Here is a 13,328-nt window from a genome sequence, read left to right as displayed (position 1 = left end):
TCTTAGTGATCTAGCCTCAAGCATGCAGGGTCACTGCTAGGTTAACCTAGCACCTATATAACACAACTGACTGAGCGTACCTGTTCTACTCCTGAGATATTGACACATGTACCAGAGGTACACGGTGCAGAAGGGGGTGCCCCTCCCTATCCACAACTATATGCACCTATACCATATGCTTGAAGAACATCTTCACATGATGTATTTATACTGTGACCCGACATGACCTGAGCTACTGTAGGAAATCCAGAATGGCTAGAGTCAAGGATTCCAGCAATGGGGAGTGGACTGGGGTTCTGTGATTTGCAGGACAAGGGTCTTCTCTGACCTGGAAGGTCAGTGGTAAGGCAGTGCCTGCCCAAAGGCAAGCAGGTTCCCTACCTGTTCCCAGGTTGCCCAGAAAAGACATGCCATCTAGGATGGGACCCAGTGCTTTCACTATAAAGCAGTGCTTCTGTGGTCTAACAGAGAGCAAGGATGCCTGCTTTATACAACCAAGAAGAGTGCTGAACAGTTATTCGAGGTACTGCCACAGGTCAATTGACTACACACAGCTTCAGCTACACAGGGCAGTTCAGTTGTGCCATAGACCTACCCTCATTGAAGAAGGGTTGGAGTAGGTTGTCATTGCAGCTTTTGTCCTATTGTTCCTTTAGAACTTCATGAGATGGAATAAGGATAGAGCTGGTTAGGATGCATGAGTGGACAGCTGGTTAAGATTAGTAGATAGCTGATAAGTCTGTCCTAGGGATTCAGAGTGGCACCAGAATGTCTCCCAAGTGTGCAGTCTAATACATTGATTATGAATTATAGAAGACATTTTTCTTAAATGTCTTACTCATGACTGGCGAGAGAAATTACCTCTGTCAACTTAAAGATCTTCCCCTTTCTTTTAAGGACAGTCTGGTTTCTCCCTTTACTAACCTTCTCAGATTTACTTCATTTTTGCATATAGTGTAAGAAAGGGACCAACTGCTTTCACAGGTTGGTACCCAGACATACCTAACCTCTAATCCCTCAGGCACAGCTGCAAGGGATTCTTTCTTTCCTTTGTTTCTTTTGTCTTCTCCGGCTGGTCCTGGGCCTTGAACTCCGGGCCTGGGTGCTGTCCCTGAGCTCTTCAGCGCAGGCCAGTGCTCTGCCACTTGAGCCACAGCACCACTTCTGGTTTTCTGGTAGTTAACTGGAGAGTCCCACAGACTTTCGTGCCAGGCTGGCTCTGACCGTGATCCTCAGAGCTCGGCGGCCTGAGCAGCTGGGATGACCGGTGTGACTGGCACCCAGCTAAGGGGTTATTTCTTAATTATTATTTGATGTCTCTCTGCGTCCTTTATTGATAGGTGAATCAGAGGTCTTTGGAAAGTTCGGCAGGGATCGGATGACTTAGGGATTAGGCACCACACATCTGGAAAGGAGAGCTGTCCGGAGCGGGCCGGCTCGGAAGTGCAAGCTCTGCCGGAGAGAGACGCCTGCGGGCGGCGGCAGAGGTCGGGGCCGGAGGGTCCCGGTCCCGGGCTGGCCTCCGAGCCGGAGAGGGAACGGGAACCCGGAAGAGGGCATGGCAGAGGCCAAAGGAGCGTCCTCCAGGGTGGCTGTCCAGGGCCGCCCCGGGGCGGGGCCGGGGTTCCCCGGGTCCCCAGCGGGATGGGGACGGAGGAGAAGAGGAGGAGGCGGTGGATGAGCCTGGAGCGTGAAGGGCGGAGGTCAGAGGAGGGGGCGAGGGGGAGGGGGCAGGGGTGGAGGGGGCGAGGGGGAGGGGGCAGGGGTAGAGGGGGCGAGGAGGAGGGGGCAGGGGTGGAGGGGGCGAAGGGGAGGGGTCAGGGGGGAGGGGAGGAGGAGGAGGGGGCGAGGGGGAGGGGCAGGGGTGGAGGGGGCGAAGGGGAGGGGGCGAGGAGGAGGGGGCAGGGGTGGAGGGGGTGAGGAGGAGGGGGCAGGGGTGGAGGGGGCGAAGGGGAGGGGTCAGGGGTGGAGAGGGAGAGGGGGCGAAGGGGAGGGGCAGGGGTGGAGGGGGCGAAGGGGAGGGGGCGAGGAGGAGGGGGCAGGGGTGGAGGGGGTGTGGAGGAGGGGGCAGGGGTGGAGGGGGTGAGGAGGAGGGGGCAGGGGTGGAGGGGGCGAAGGGGAGGGGTCAGGGGTGGAGGGGGTGAGGGGGAGGGGGCGAGGGGGAGGGGCAGGGGTGGAAGGGGCGAAGGGGAGGGGGCGAGGAGGAGGGGGCAGGGGTGGAGGGGGTGAAGGGGAGGGGGCAGGGGTGGAGGGGGCGAGGAGGAGGGGGCAGAGGGGGAGGGGGCAGGGTGGAGAGGGGGAGGGGCGAGCCCAGGCCCCGGGGCTGCGCTGCCGTCGGGCGGGCGGGGCGGGGCGGGGCGGGGCGGTCGCGTGCCGGGGCGGCGCCGGCCTCGCCTCTCCGGGGCAGGCCGCCTCCGGCTCCTCCTGCTCCTCCCGCTCCTCTGGTGGGTCCGCAGACGCCCGCGCTCACAGCCCAGCGCCCGGCGGACGCCCGGTAAGTAAGTGTCCCGAGCCCGGCGGCCCCCAGGTCCACAGGCCCCCAGGTCCACAGGTCCCCAGGCCCCCAGGTCCCCAGGCCCCCAGGTCCACAGGTCCCCAGGCCCTCAGGCCCCCGGGCCCCCGGGTCCACAGGTCCCCAGGTCCCCAGGTCCCCAAGCCCTCGGGCCCCCAGGTCCCCAGGCCCCCAGGTCCCCAGGCCCTCAGGCCCCCAGGTCCCCAGGTCCCCAGGCCCTCGGGCCCCCAGGTGCCCGGGCCCTCGGGCCCCCGGTCCCCAGGCCCCCAAGCCTCCAGGTCCCCAGGACCACTAGGGGCTGGAGACGCTCTGACCCCATCATCTCCAGCGAGCTACTCTCTCTGTCTCTGTCTCTCTCTGTCTCATCTGTCTCTCTGTCTCTGTCTCTCTCTGTTTCTCTCTCTCTGTGTGTGTCTCTGTCTGTCTCTCTGTCTCTGTCTCTGTCTCTGTCTCTGTCTCTCTCTCTCTCTCTCTCTCTCTCTCTCTTTCTTTCTTTTCCTGGGTCATGGGCCTGGGCGCTGTCCCTGAGAGCTCTTCAGCTACCGCCCTCCCTTAAGCCACAGCCCTACTTCTCACCATCTCAGTGCCCAGACTGGCTTTGAACCTCCATCCTCAGAGCTCAGCCTCCTGAGTAGCTAGGATGACAAGCGTGAGCCACCCAGGGCTGGTGTTCTGGTCTCTACAGTGTCTCACACACTTACTGGCAGAGCCCTCACTGGGGCTAGGGCACCTCGGCCAGAGCACTGTGGGGATGGAAGGGAGGGCCTCCATGGCCACTGAGGAGCACGGGGCCCGGGCGCCGGCTCCGGAGGGAATTCAGGTTCCAGGAGCCTGCCTGGCTAAGGAAACCAGGCTTCACCTTGAGAGGGCAGAACCACAGCGGGGATGCTTTGAGAGTGGCATGGAGCTCTGATGGGACCAGAACTCTGAGAGACAGGGGCCTGGCTCCCTGCCCAGGGCTGCTCCTGGACCCCTGGTGGGCAAGGTCCTGCCCTGGGGGCTTTTCTGGACCAACAGTCCAGGCCTTCTCCAGTTCTGGCCTCCGTTTCCCAGCTGGTTCCAGGATTTGAGTTCAGGGGACCTGCCCCTGTGGGGCCACCCCATCACCCCGTCATCACCATGGAGAGGAGGAGGCTTGAGCCACAGATCCAGTCTATGAGTGGCTAGCAGGAGGTGTGCGCCCAGACACACATGCATGAGCCTGTGTCTCCCTGCATGTCCCCTCCCTGAGCTCAAGGCCCTGGGTGTGTCTCTTTCCTCATCCAGCCAGGGCCTCACAGAAGGAGACCACGGCAGCAGGGTCTGGCTCACATCCACCTGGAAGGTCTTGGGGCTTGGCGTCCATCCTTACCAGGTCACAAGCGGTGGATCTTTGGAGTGCCCAGAACCATGGCGGCTCAGCTTGAACAGCCTTCCTGGGCGTAATCATTTGTGCCCCCTCTTACAGAGAGGGTGCTGAGGTGGGTGAGGGCCATGTCTAGAGCTGGTGGGGTTGGCGTGTCATTGGTTATGCATGGCTTGTTGAAAGAACACAATGGTCAGCTGCCCCGGGGTGAGGAGGGGCTCTCCCTGGAAATGTGTGTCAGTTGCGTTTTCCTGCTTATCTGTGTCTTCTAAAATGAACAGCTAGTACTGTTGCCTCTTGAAGAACTCCAGGTTTTCTGGAGAAATGAGGTCAGGTCACTGCTCAGTGGGCAGGAGGCCCACAGCCACCCGAGCAGCCTCCCTGTGCCGTAAAGGGTTCGCCCAGGAGGGATACGTGGGGCTCCGTGGCCTGTGGCCCCAGCTCCATCCCAGCTGCAGGAGGGACCTTGACCCTGCCACCGAGCACACAGCGGGGAAGGGTCTTCTTGCCTGCCTTCATCTGAGAGGCAGCGCCCCCTGCCTCCAAGGCATGGAAGGGCCGCTGTCAGCAGGTCCAGGGGTCTGTGGGACTCTGACCTGACCCCATCGAGAAGGTCACAAGACAAGCTATGAAGTGCTGTTGCCCACCCATGGCAGCCATGCTTAGTACACAAGGCAGGAGCCAAAGCACAAGAGCTTATTAGGAGAGTGTGTAGGGGAGGCTGTGGACCTTGTCCACCTCCAGTGACATGGTTCTTAGTGCCCCTCCCCCAACCTGTGCTTTAGGACTGTGCTGGCAACACCTGAGAACATGGCTTTGTGGTGGTACTGGCCAACCGTGGAGGTCACCAGCAGGCAAGTGGCTGTGTAGGAGGCTGGGCAGGGTCACGACACACCCAGATCTTGCTCTTCCTGCAAGCCAGAGCCAGTGAGGGATGCAGGAAGCAGGGCTCTTGGCACTCCTCCTGCACGGGACCCTGGGGAGGACACTTCCTGGTCTCTCTCCAGCACCCTCCTGACCGTGGCTCCAGCTCCTTTGATCATGAGAATCACTCAGGAAGGAGGTGCTAGGGACAGGGGTCTTCTGGTCCTGCGGGTCAGCTCCGTCCCCTTCCCCTTCTTTGCCTCAGAGGCTGGCTTGGTAAGTGTGTGGTGTACCTAACCCCACTGAGGTGCTGGGAAGTGTCTCCCCTAGACCAGGGCTGGGCCTGGGAGAGGCTTGGGAGTTGGAAGTCCTGTGGCCGTCCTGCATGCCGGCTTTCAGACAATTCGTGCCCAGCCTCGTTTGTTGGAGCAGGGCACTGAGCAGGCACATGGCTGGGAGGTGGAATGGGGTGGCCACCCAGACATCCCTGGTTCAGCAGCTCCCTTCTGAAGCATCTCCTCATCCACACCCCTCCCTCACTTGTGTCCTGCTCCAGCTCACAGCCAGTCTCCCCCTGTTCTCTTGTTCTCCTCTTCAGAATTATCCCTTCTGCCTTCACCCCACCAGTCCCTGCTGCTGCTAGCCCTCCCTGCCCCCCTCCATTCCCCCCACGGGTTTCTGCTCACCGAGCCATTATCTCTCTTATTGGTCACATGCCAGAAATTGCATTTACATGAATATGTAAATTTGTTTTTACATATCTTTTTTACTGAGGTAAAAGTCATGTAAAGTAAAAGCAGTCACTGACAAGTCCAGTGGTACCTTAGGGTTTCCTTGGTTACTGAGAGCACAGGTATGTGTCACTCTGTTCAGTTTCCCTCTGTGGAGATCAGTTCTTGAGGACTTTTTCTAGATCAGCAATACTCCAAATTTCAGATGACAAGCCACTAAGTCCAGCTTAGTCTCACAAACTTTTTGGCCTAGGCTGGCTTCAAACTGTGACCCTCCTGTTCTCATGTTCAACCTTCCACGTATTGAGGATTATAGGAGTGAGCTACTGGCCCAACGAATTTTCATTTTCTTAATGATGTATACCATGTTTAGAAAAATACCTATTCTGAAACATGTGGAAGAAGTAATGTACTGGGGCCAGGAGTTTGGCTGAGTGGTAAAGTTCTTGCCTAGCATGCACAAAGACCCGGGTTCGATTCCTTGGTACCATAAACATAGAAAAAGCCAGAGATGGTGCTGTGGTTCCAGTGGTAGAGTGCTAGCCTTGAGGAAAGCCCAAGGACAGTGCTCAGGCCCTAAGTTCAAGCCCCAGGCTGGCAAAAAAAAAAAGAAGTAATGCACCTACTACCTGGCGATTGTAACTGTAATCCCTCTATACATTATCCAAACAATTAAAAAATTTTATAATAAAAGAAGAAAAATACCTATTCTGATCTTTTTTTCCATGTTTTAACTGGGTTGTTTATATTTTTAGTCACTGAATTGTAAAGAGCTCTTTGTATATTCTGGAAGTTAGACCCACACCAGATATATCAGTTGCAAATGTTTTCTTCCATTCGATGTATTGTCTTTTTACTTTAAGAGTACCTGTCAGAATGGGTAACATTGTCCAAAAAGAAATGTACTATAACACTTCTATAATCACCTTTATAATAACAATAAAAAAAAGAGTACCCTTCAAAGCAAAGTTTTTAATTTTAATAAAATCTAAGTTAACTATATTCTCTTTTGTTACTTGTACTTTGAGTGGCAAATTTAAGATAATCACCCAGAGGGCTGGGAATGTGGCTTAGTTGTAGAATGCTGGCCTAGTATGCAAGCATTTTTTTGTGTGTGGGTCATGGTGCTTGAACATTAGGCCTGGGCACTGTCCCTGAGCTCTCCTGCTCAAGGCTACCGCCCTATCCCTTGAACCAGAGCCGCACTTCCCATTTTCTAGTGATTAATTGGAGGTACAAGTCTCACATTCTTTAGTGCCTGGGCTGGCTTTGAACCGAGATCCTCGGATCTCAGCCTCCTGAGTAGCTAGGATGAGAGGTGTGAGCCACCACACCCGGCTGACAGTGCCCAGATCTTGAGTTCAAGCCCAGGATTGGGAAAAACAACCAAAAAACAAAACAAAACAAAAAAGGATATTAAAAGAAATAGTAGGGGCCGGGAGTTTGGCCTAGTGGTTAAAGTGCTTGCCTGGCATGCAGGAAGACCCGGGTTTGATTCCTCGGTACCACATATAGAAAAAAAAAGCCGGAAGTGGTGCTGAGGCTCAAGTGGTAGAGCTCTAGCCTTGAGAAAGTCCAAGGACAGTGCTCAGGCCCTGAGCTCAAGCCCAGGACTGGCAAAAAAAAAAAGAAATAGTAAAATAATAATATAATTTTTAAAAAATATGACCCAGATCACAAAAAGTCCATGAAGATTTATCTTTAAGTTTTATGTCTTACATTTATTATTTATTTATTGCTGGGCCTGGAACTTGAACTCTGGGCCTGGGTGCTCTCCCTGGGCTCCTTTTGCTCAAGGCTGGTACTCTACCACTTGAGCCACAGTGCCATTTCCAGCGTTTATGTGATTCAATTGGAGATAAGAATCTCGTAGAGTTTCCTGCTTGGGCTGACTTCAAACCAGGACCCTCAGATCTCAGCCTCCTCAGTAGCTAATATTACAAATGTGAGCCATTGATGCTTGGCTAGCACTTACATTTATGGTCTCAATTTTTTGTTGTTGTTGGTAGTGGAGCTTGAACTTGGGCTAGGCGCTGTCCCTGAGCTCTTCAGCTCAAGGCTAGTGCTCTACCACTTAAGCCACAGGGCTACTTCTAGTTCTTTTGGTGATTCACTGGAGATAAGAGTCTTGTGGACTTTTTGTGCCTGGACTGGCTTTGAACCTCAATTCTCAGATTTCAGTCTCCTGAGTAGCTAAGATTACAGGCGTGAGCCACCGGCGCCCGGCTTCGTCTCAATATTGAGTTATATTTTGTAATGTATTATGAAGTAGGGTCTAACTTTACGAGTTGTTTTTTTATGTAGAATGAGGTAGCACCCAACTTGTTCTTTGGGCTGTGAATATCCATTTTTCGCATCATCATTTGTTGAAGAAACTGCTTTTTCCCCAGTGAGTGTCTTGGAGCCCTGGTTAAAAAATCAACTGACCAGGGTATGACCATTCATGGGCCACATTTCCTCTTTTCTTAATGCTTTAAACAAACCTACTTTTTTTTTGCCAGTCCTGGGCTTGAATTCAGAGCCTGAGCACTGTCCTTGGACTTTCTCAAGGCTGGAGCTCTACCACTTGAGCCACAGCACCGCTTCCAGCTTTTTCTATGTATGTGGTACTGAGGAATTGAACCTGGGACTTCGTGCATGCTAGGCAAGCACTTTAACCACTAGGCCAAACTCCTGGCTATCAAACCCACATATTTGTTTAAAGACAGATTCTCCTATGTAGCCCAGACTGACCTTGAACTCAGTCTTCTAGCCTCAGCCTGCCCTGCATTGGAATTACAGTTATATTGTACCATGCCTAGCTCCTACACATTTTATTCAGAAAAATTTAAAATGTTTTACTTAAGTAAAGAGAATTTTATAATGAATCTATTTTCTTCTTCAGCCAGCACAAATAGCAAATTCAATTCGTTTGATCATTTCACTTTGTCAGCCCAGGCCATTTAGACTCTACTGCTCTCCCTGCTTATGATAAAATATTACCATTTTAGTGTTAAATAGGTGACCTTGAGTCTGTTTTTAACTCCATTTTTATTTGAATTGAGAAGCTGATATTAAAAACTGTTTAATCATAAGAGTAGAGTAAAAGTGATATCAAGGGAACTCAGAAAGCAGTGTGAATGGAGGGAGCCTAAAGGGACTCCTTCTCAAAGCTGGTGTCAGATTCAGCCCACTGGATGGCAGAGGAGATGGCTGAGTTTTCTGGCCTTTGCAGTGCTGAGCAGAAACTAAAAGCAAAATCAGTCTGGGACAGAAGAAATCGCTTCCTCCCCCAGAGTCTACTGGGCACCATTTCCTGGCAGGACATCATGCTCACTCTGAGACATGCTCAAGGGTTCAACCCTTTCCTGCAGAGCAGGCGAGGAAGAGTGTGATGTAGAGCCCAGAGCAGCAAATGAGAAAATGGAACCCGTTCTACAGGGCCACTTCTTTGGGAGTGTTCCCCCTGCTCGTCTTCAAGGTCCTCATGCAATAAACTGGATAATACACTATCTTTTTGTTTAAGCAGCCAATTGTCTTTAAAGTATTTAAATAATAATAAAAATCCCTTGCATCCATGCCAGTATAGTTACTATTTCTAGTGCCTCTTGTCCATTTTTGGGGTCCATGCTGCCATTTTCCTTTGCATGAAGATTTCCTTTAGTATTTTTCCTCATGGTATGGATCGGCTGGCAGTGCAGCCTCTCAGCTTTAGTATTTCCCAAAACACTTAATCTTACCTCTGTGTTTAAAAGATATTTTGATGAGATATAGAAGCTTGGGTTTCAGGCATGTCCCTGTTTCTTTTTGTGCCAATACTGGGCTTCAATTCAAGGCCTTGTGCTCTAGCTCTGCTTTCTCCTTTATGGTTGACATTCTACCATTTGAGCCACACCTCCCTTAAGTCTAGCCTTTTCCTTCCAGTCCTGGGGCTTGAACCTAGGGCTTGAGCACTGTCCTTGGTCCGGGAGTGTGGCCTAGAGGTAGAGTGCTTGCCTAGCATGTACAAAGACCCAGGTTCGATTCCTCAGTACCACATGTGCAGAAAAAAACAGAAGTGGAGGTAGAGCTCCAGTCTTGAGAAAGCCCAAGGGCAGTGCTCAAGACCCAGGGCTGGCACACACACAAAAAGTATTTTTGTTATTTTCTACATGTACATGATGTGGTATGTGAACAAATAGAATTTGGTTCCTTCCTTTCCATACTTTGTGACTTACATTTATTTTTCTTACTGTTTTGCCCTGACTACTATGGAAGTATGATGTGGGATAGGAGTTAAGAACTAAGACATCTTTGTTTTGTTCCTGACCTCAGAGCAGTTTCAATCTTTCATCATCTTATAGATACCCTTTACTAAATTCTCTTCTATTGTTACTTTGATGACCATTTTTAATTATGGTAAGTGGGTTTGGATTTCACCAAATCATGTGTTGTGTGTATTGAGATGGTTATATGTATTTTATTAGTATATTAACATAATAAAGGATTAATTCTTAGTATTGAAGCACCCCTGAATTTCTTGGATAAATCATGCTTTATGGTTGTGATATATAACCCTCTTTGTATATTTGTGGACTCCTAGTGCTAATATTCCATTAAGGGAATGCTCATGAGGGTTGTTGATCTGGAACTTCGTTTTCTTATCATATCTTTGTCTTGATATCTGAACAATACTGAACTCACACATGAATTAAATGTTTCATTTGTTTCTTTCTTTCTTCCAGAGATAGTGAAGTTGGTCTTACTTTTTTTAATTGTTAGACTCTGTCATTGTGGGACTGGGTTTTCCTTTGTTGGAATACAGGACTATCTAGGTTATCTGATTTTCCTTGAACGAGTTTTGATAGACTGGGAAACTGTTCCATTTAACTTAGCTTGTTGAATTTATGAGGACGTTATTTGTCTTATGGACTTAGGCCATCATAGCAATGAAGACTGGACAGCTTGCCCAGCGGCATTTGTCTCTCACAGCTCTGGAGGTCAGGAGTTGAAGATCAAGGCTCCACCTGGTTGGTTTCTGATGAGAAGCCTTCGTGGCTGGGCGGCCTTGTCCTCTCTGTATTCTGAGCCAGGGTCAGGAGAGCCCTGCGGATTTTATTCCTCTCCTAAGACAGTCTGTCTCATCAGGATTCTGTCAACCGACTTTATTTCCTTGGTTCCCTCCCCACAGGCTCTGTTTCCCACATGTAAATGTGGCAAACACAATTCAGTTCACAGACGTGTTCTCTCTATTGTCTGTGGAATTGCTGATGAAACCTCTCTCCTTCCTAATTCTACTAACTTGTGTCTTCTCAGTTTCTTGGACAAAGCTTTTCTCATTTTGTTTAATGTTTTTAAGAAACCACCTTTTGGATTCTTTCATTTTTCTTTATTTTCATGTTTAAAGCTTCACAACTTTTTGGCTCTATTTCTACCCTTCTCCTTGCCCCCCTTTCCTTTGGCAGTAGCGGGGTTCAAACTCAGGGCCTTATGCTGTATTGCTTGGCTTTCTCATTTGGCTGACAGTCACATTTCCAGTCCTGCTTTTTGCTGGTTATTTTGGGGATGGAATATTATGGACTGCTCAGACTGGCTTGAATCAAGATCTTCTGGATCTCAGTTGCTGAGCAGCTTAGATTTTAGGCATAAACAACCAGCTTCCACTCTTCTTCGTGATTTGAGTCTATTTTCTCTTCTTAGAGTTCCTTCATTTGAAAGCTTATGTGCTTGTGACTTTTCTCCCTGGTAAACACTGAATTTTGCACCTTACAAAGTTTTAAATCTTTGTATTTGTATTCACCTTGGAATATTTAAAAGATATCATTTTATTCTCTTTGACTTGTAGTTACTTAGAAGTGCATTGCTTTCAACATATTTGGGGATTTCCCAGTTGTGGTTTCTGCTGTCTGTGTGCACAGTACATACATGCTGTGGTTGTAAGGCGGGATCTGTCACCACCTCCGCTCCCTGGATGGTCTGCATATCCCATATTCTTGCTGATATCTTATTTACCTGTTCTATCATGGAATGACAATGTCTCGATGAATTTTTTTTCATATGTATTAGCTTTTGCTTCATACATTTTGATGCTATGTTGCTCTATTTAGGACTATCCTGTCTTCTCAGAAGATGAACCACATAGTTACTGTGTAACAACTTAGTTACCATCTCTTGTTCTTCAGCCTCTTTGAAACTTACTCTACTACTATAGTCATCTGGCTAGGGCATTCCTCTGTGTTTTCTCTGCCTATGTATGTATGCATGCATGCATGCGTGTAGGTACATTTGTATGTATTTGTCAGTCATGGGGCTTGAACTCAGGGCCTGGATGCTGTCCCTGAGCTCTTTTGCTCAAGGCTAGCACTCTACTCCTTTGAGCACTATATAGCTCCACTTCTGATTTCCTGGTGGTTCACTGGAGATAAGGGGTCTCATGGAGAATTTTCTCCTGGGCTGGCCTGGAACTGTGATCTTCAGATCCTAGCCTCCTGAAGAACTAGGATGGCAGGGGTGAGCCACTGGCACCCAGCTTCCCATGTTTTTAGATCCCAAGTGGGTCCATTACACACTTAGATAAAAATTTGCTGTGTGTTTGCCTGTGCAGATAGGACACACATGATCAGGTGAGGGACCCATTGTCTTCTCAAGACTGCTGGCTCAGAGCCTGCGTTCTTGTTGTGCAGCATCTGGAAGTAGTGTGTGAGGCTCAGATATTCTCTCTGCTGGAAAAGTCAAGGTTCTGTGATGGGAATAATCCATGTCTGACACGGGAGGGCAGACGAACAGCTTCGGGGATGGATCCTGGGCCCCCCTCCGGGTTCCCTGCTGCGCCAGCTCCACAAAGGATCCTGGGACTGGTTTCCTGTGGCTGTGAGTTGGTGGCCACAGTGGTAGCCCAGGGCCCAGGGCTGAGAGGAAAGTGTTTCGCTGTGGAGAGGAGCTCGTGGTGGCAGTGCAGACCGCAGTGGGGCCTGGGGAGCCTGCCTCCACCTGCCTCCCCGCGGTGGTGCTGTGGGGCCTGCGGCAGCTCTGATGGCTTCCTGGGCTCGGCCCTCTGTGTCCTATTCCAGGCATCTGCATGGTGGCCTTGCTGGAGGTGATGGAGGTGTGAGTGGCTCTCACACATGAGTGGTGTTGCGGATTGGGAGGGGGCTGGTCTTCCTGCATTTGGAACACTAGCAGTCACTCAGACAGTGCATGGGGTCCCATCACGTAACCAAGGCCCTCTTTCTTGTTGTAGGGCTGGTGAGGATGGTCCCCCCGGGAGAATGTACCTATGCTGGCAGGAAGAGGAGGAAGCCTGTTCAGAAGCGGTAACTCATGCTGGGTCTTCCCACGGGAGGTGCTGTGAAGCATAGGAGAGGCTTTGGGGAGGCTTTGTGGCTGACATCTCAGGGTCCTCAGGCGTTGGTGCAATGTCAGTCTCTCACAAGCTTTCTTTAGCAACAGACTTGCCCTGGGCAGCTTCGACACCGAGGATGGGCTGGGCTGAGGGTTGCCACTCTGTGGAACAAGCCACTCTGTGGTGTACACTTTCTTCCCCTAAGTAGAGGAGACCCTGCTCAGGGTGACGGGATGCTGAGATACACTTCACAAGGAGGGTCCTTGTCCTTCCCACCCAAGATCTCTGGAGCACCATGGTAGAAATCCAGGGCTCAGGGAGCCTGTCCACAGCCCCTCCGCATGCCCTGGGGTAGCCCGTGTGAGCTCTTTCCTTCTCTGTTAGTGGAATTCTGTGAGCGGGAGTTTTAGGCAGTTAGAGAACAGCTTCATCTGGAGACCCACAGCCACCTCTCTCACTCTCCATACAGAGTCTTCTACCAGTGTCTGCTAGCTGTACCAGTGTCTGCTAGCTGGGGACTGGTTGTGTGTGTCTGTGTGTCTGTGTGTCTGTGTGTGTGTGAAAGAGAGAGAGAGA

General features: G+C 50.8%; 1 protein-coding gene across 1 annotated transcript in view; it reads left to right on the top strand.

The window, feature by feature from the left end:
- Window positions 1-12,661: 12,661 nt before the first annotated feature.
- Window positions 12,662-13,328, top strand: part of Ahrr (aryl hydrocarbon receptor repressor) — a 60,358-nt gene continuing 59,691 nt past the window's right edge. Inside the window, 1 exon segment of the mRNA XM_090331195.1 lies at window positions 12,662-12,723. Within this exon segment, the coding sequence (XP_090187321.1) occupies window positions 12,662-12,723 (62 nt within the window).

The sequence above is a fragment of the Megascapheus bottae genome, chromosome 4 (assembly GCF_031878675.1).
Source record: "Megascapheus bottae isolate mThoBot1 chromosome 4, mThoBot2.hap1, whole genome shotgun sequence".
Lineage (NCBI taxonomy): Eukaryota > Metazoa > Chordata > Mammalia > Rodentia > Geomyidae > Megascapheus > Megascapheus bottae.
The sequence above is the reverse complement of the archived record's forward strand: the minus strand, read 5'-3'. Positions and strand labels throughout refer to the sequence as shown.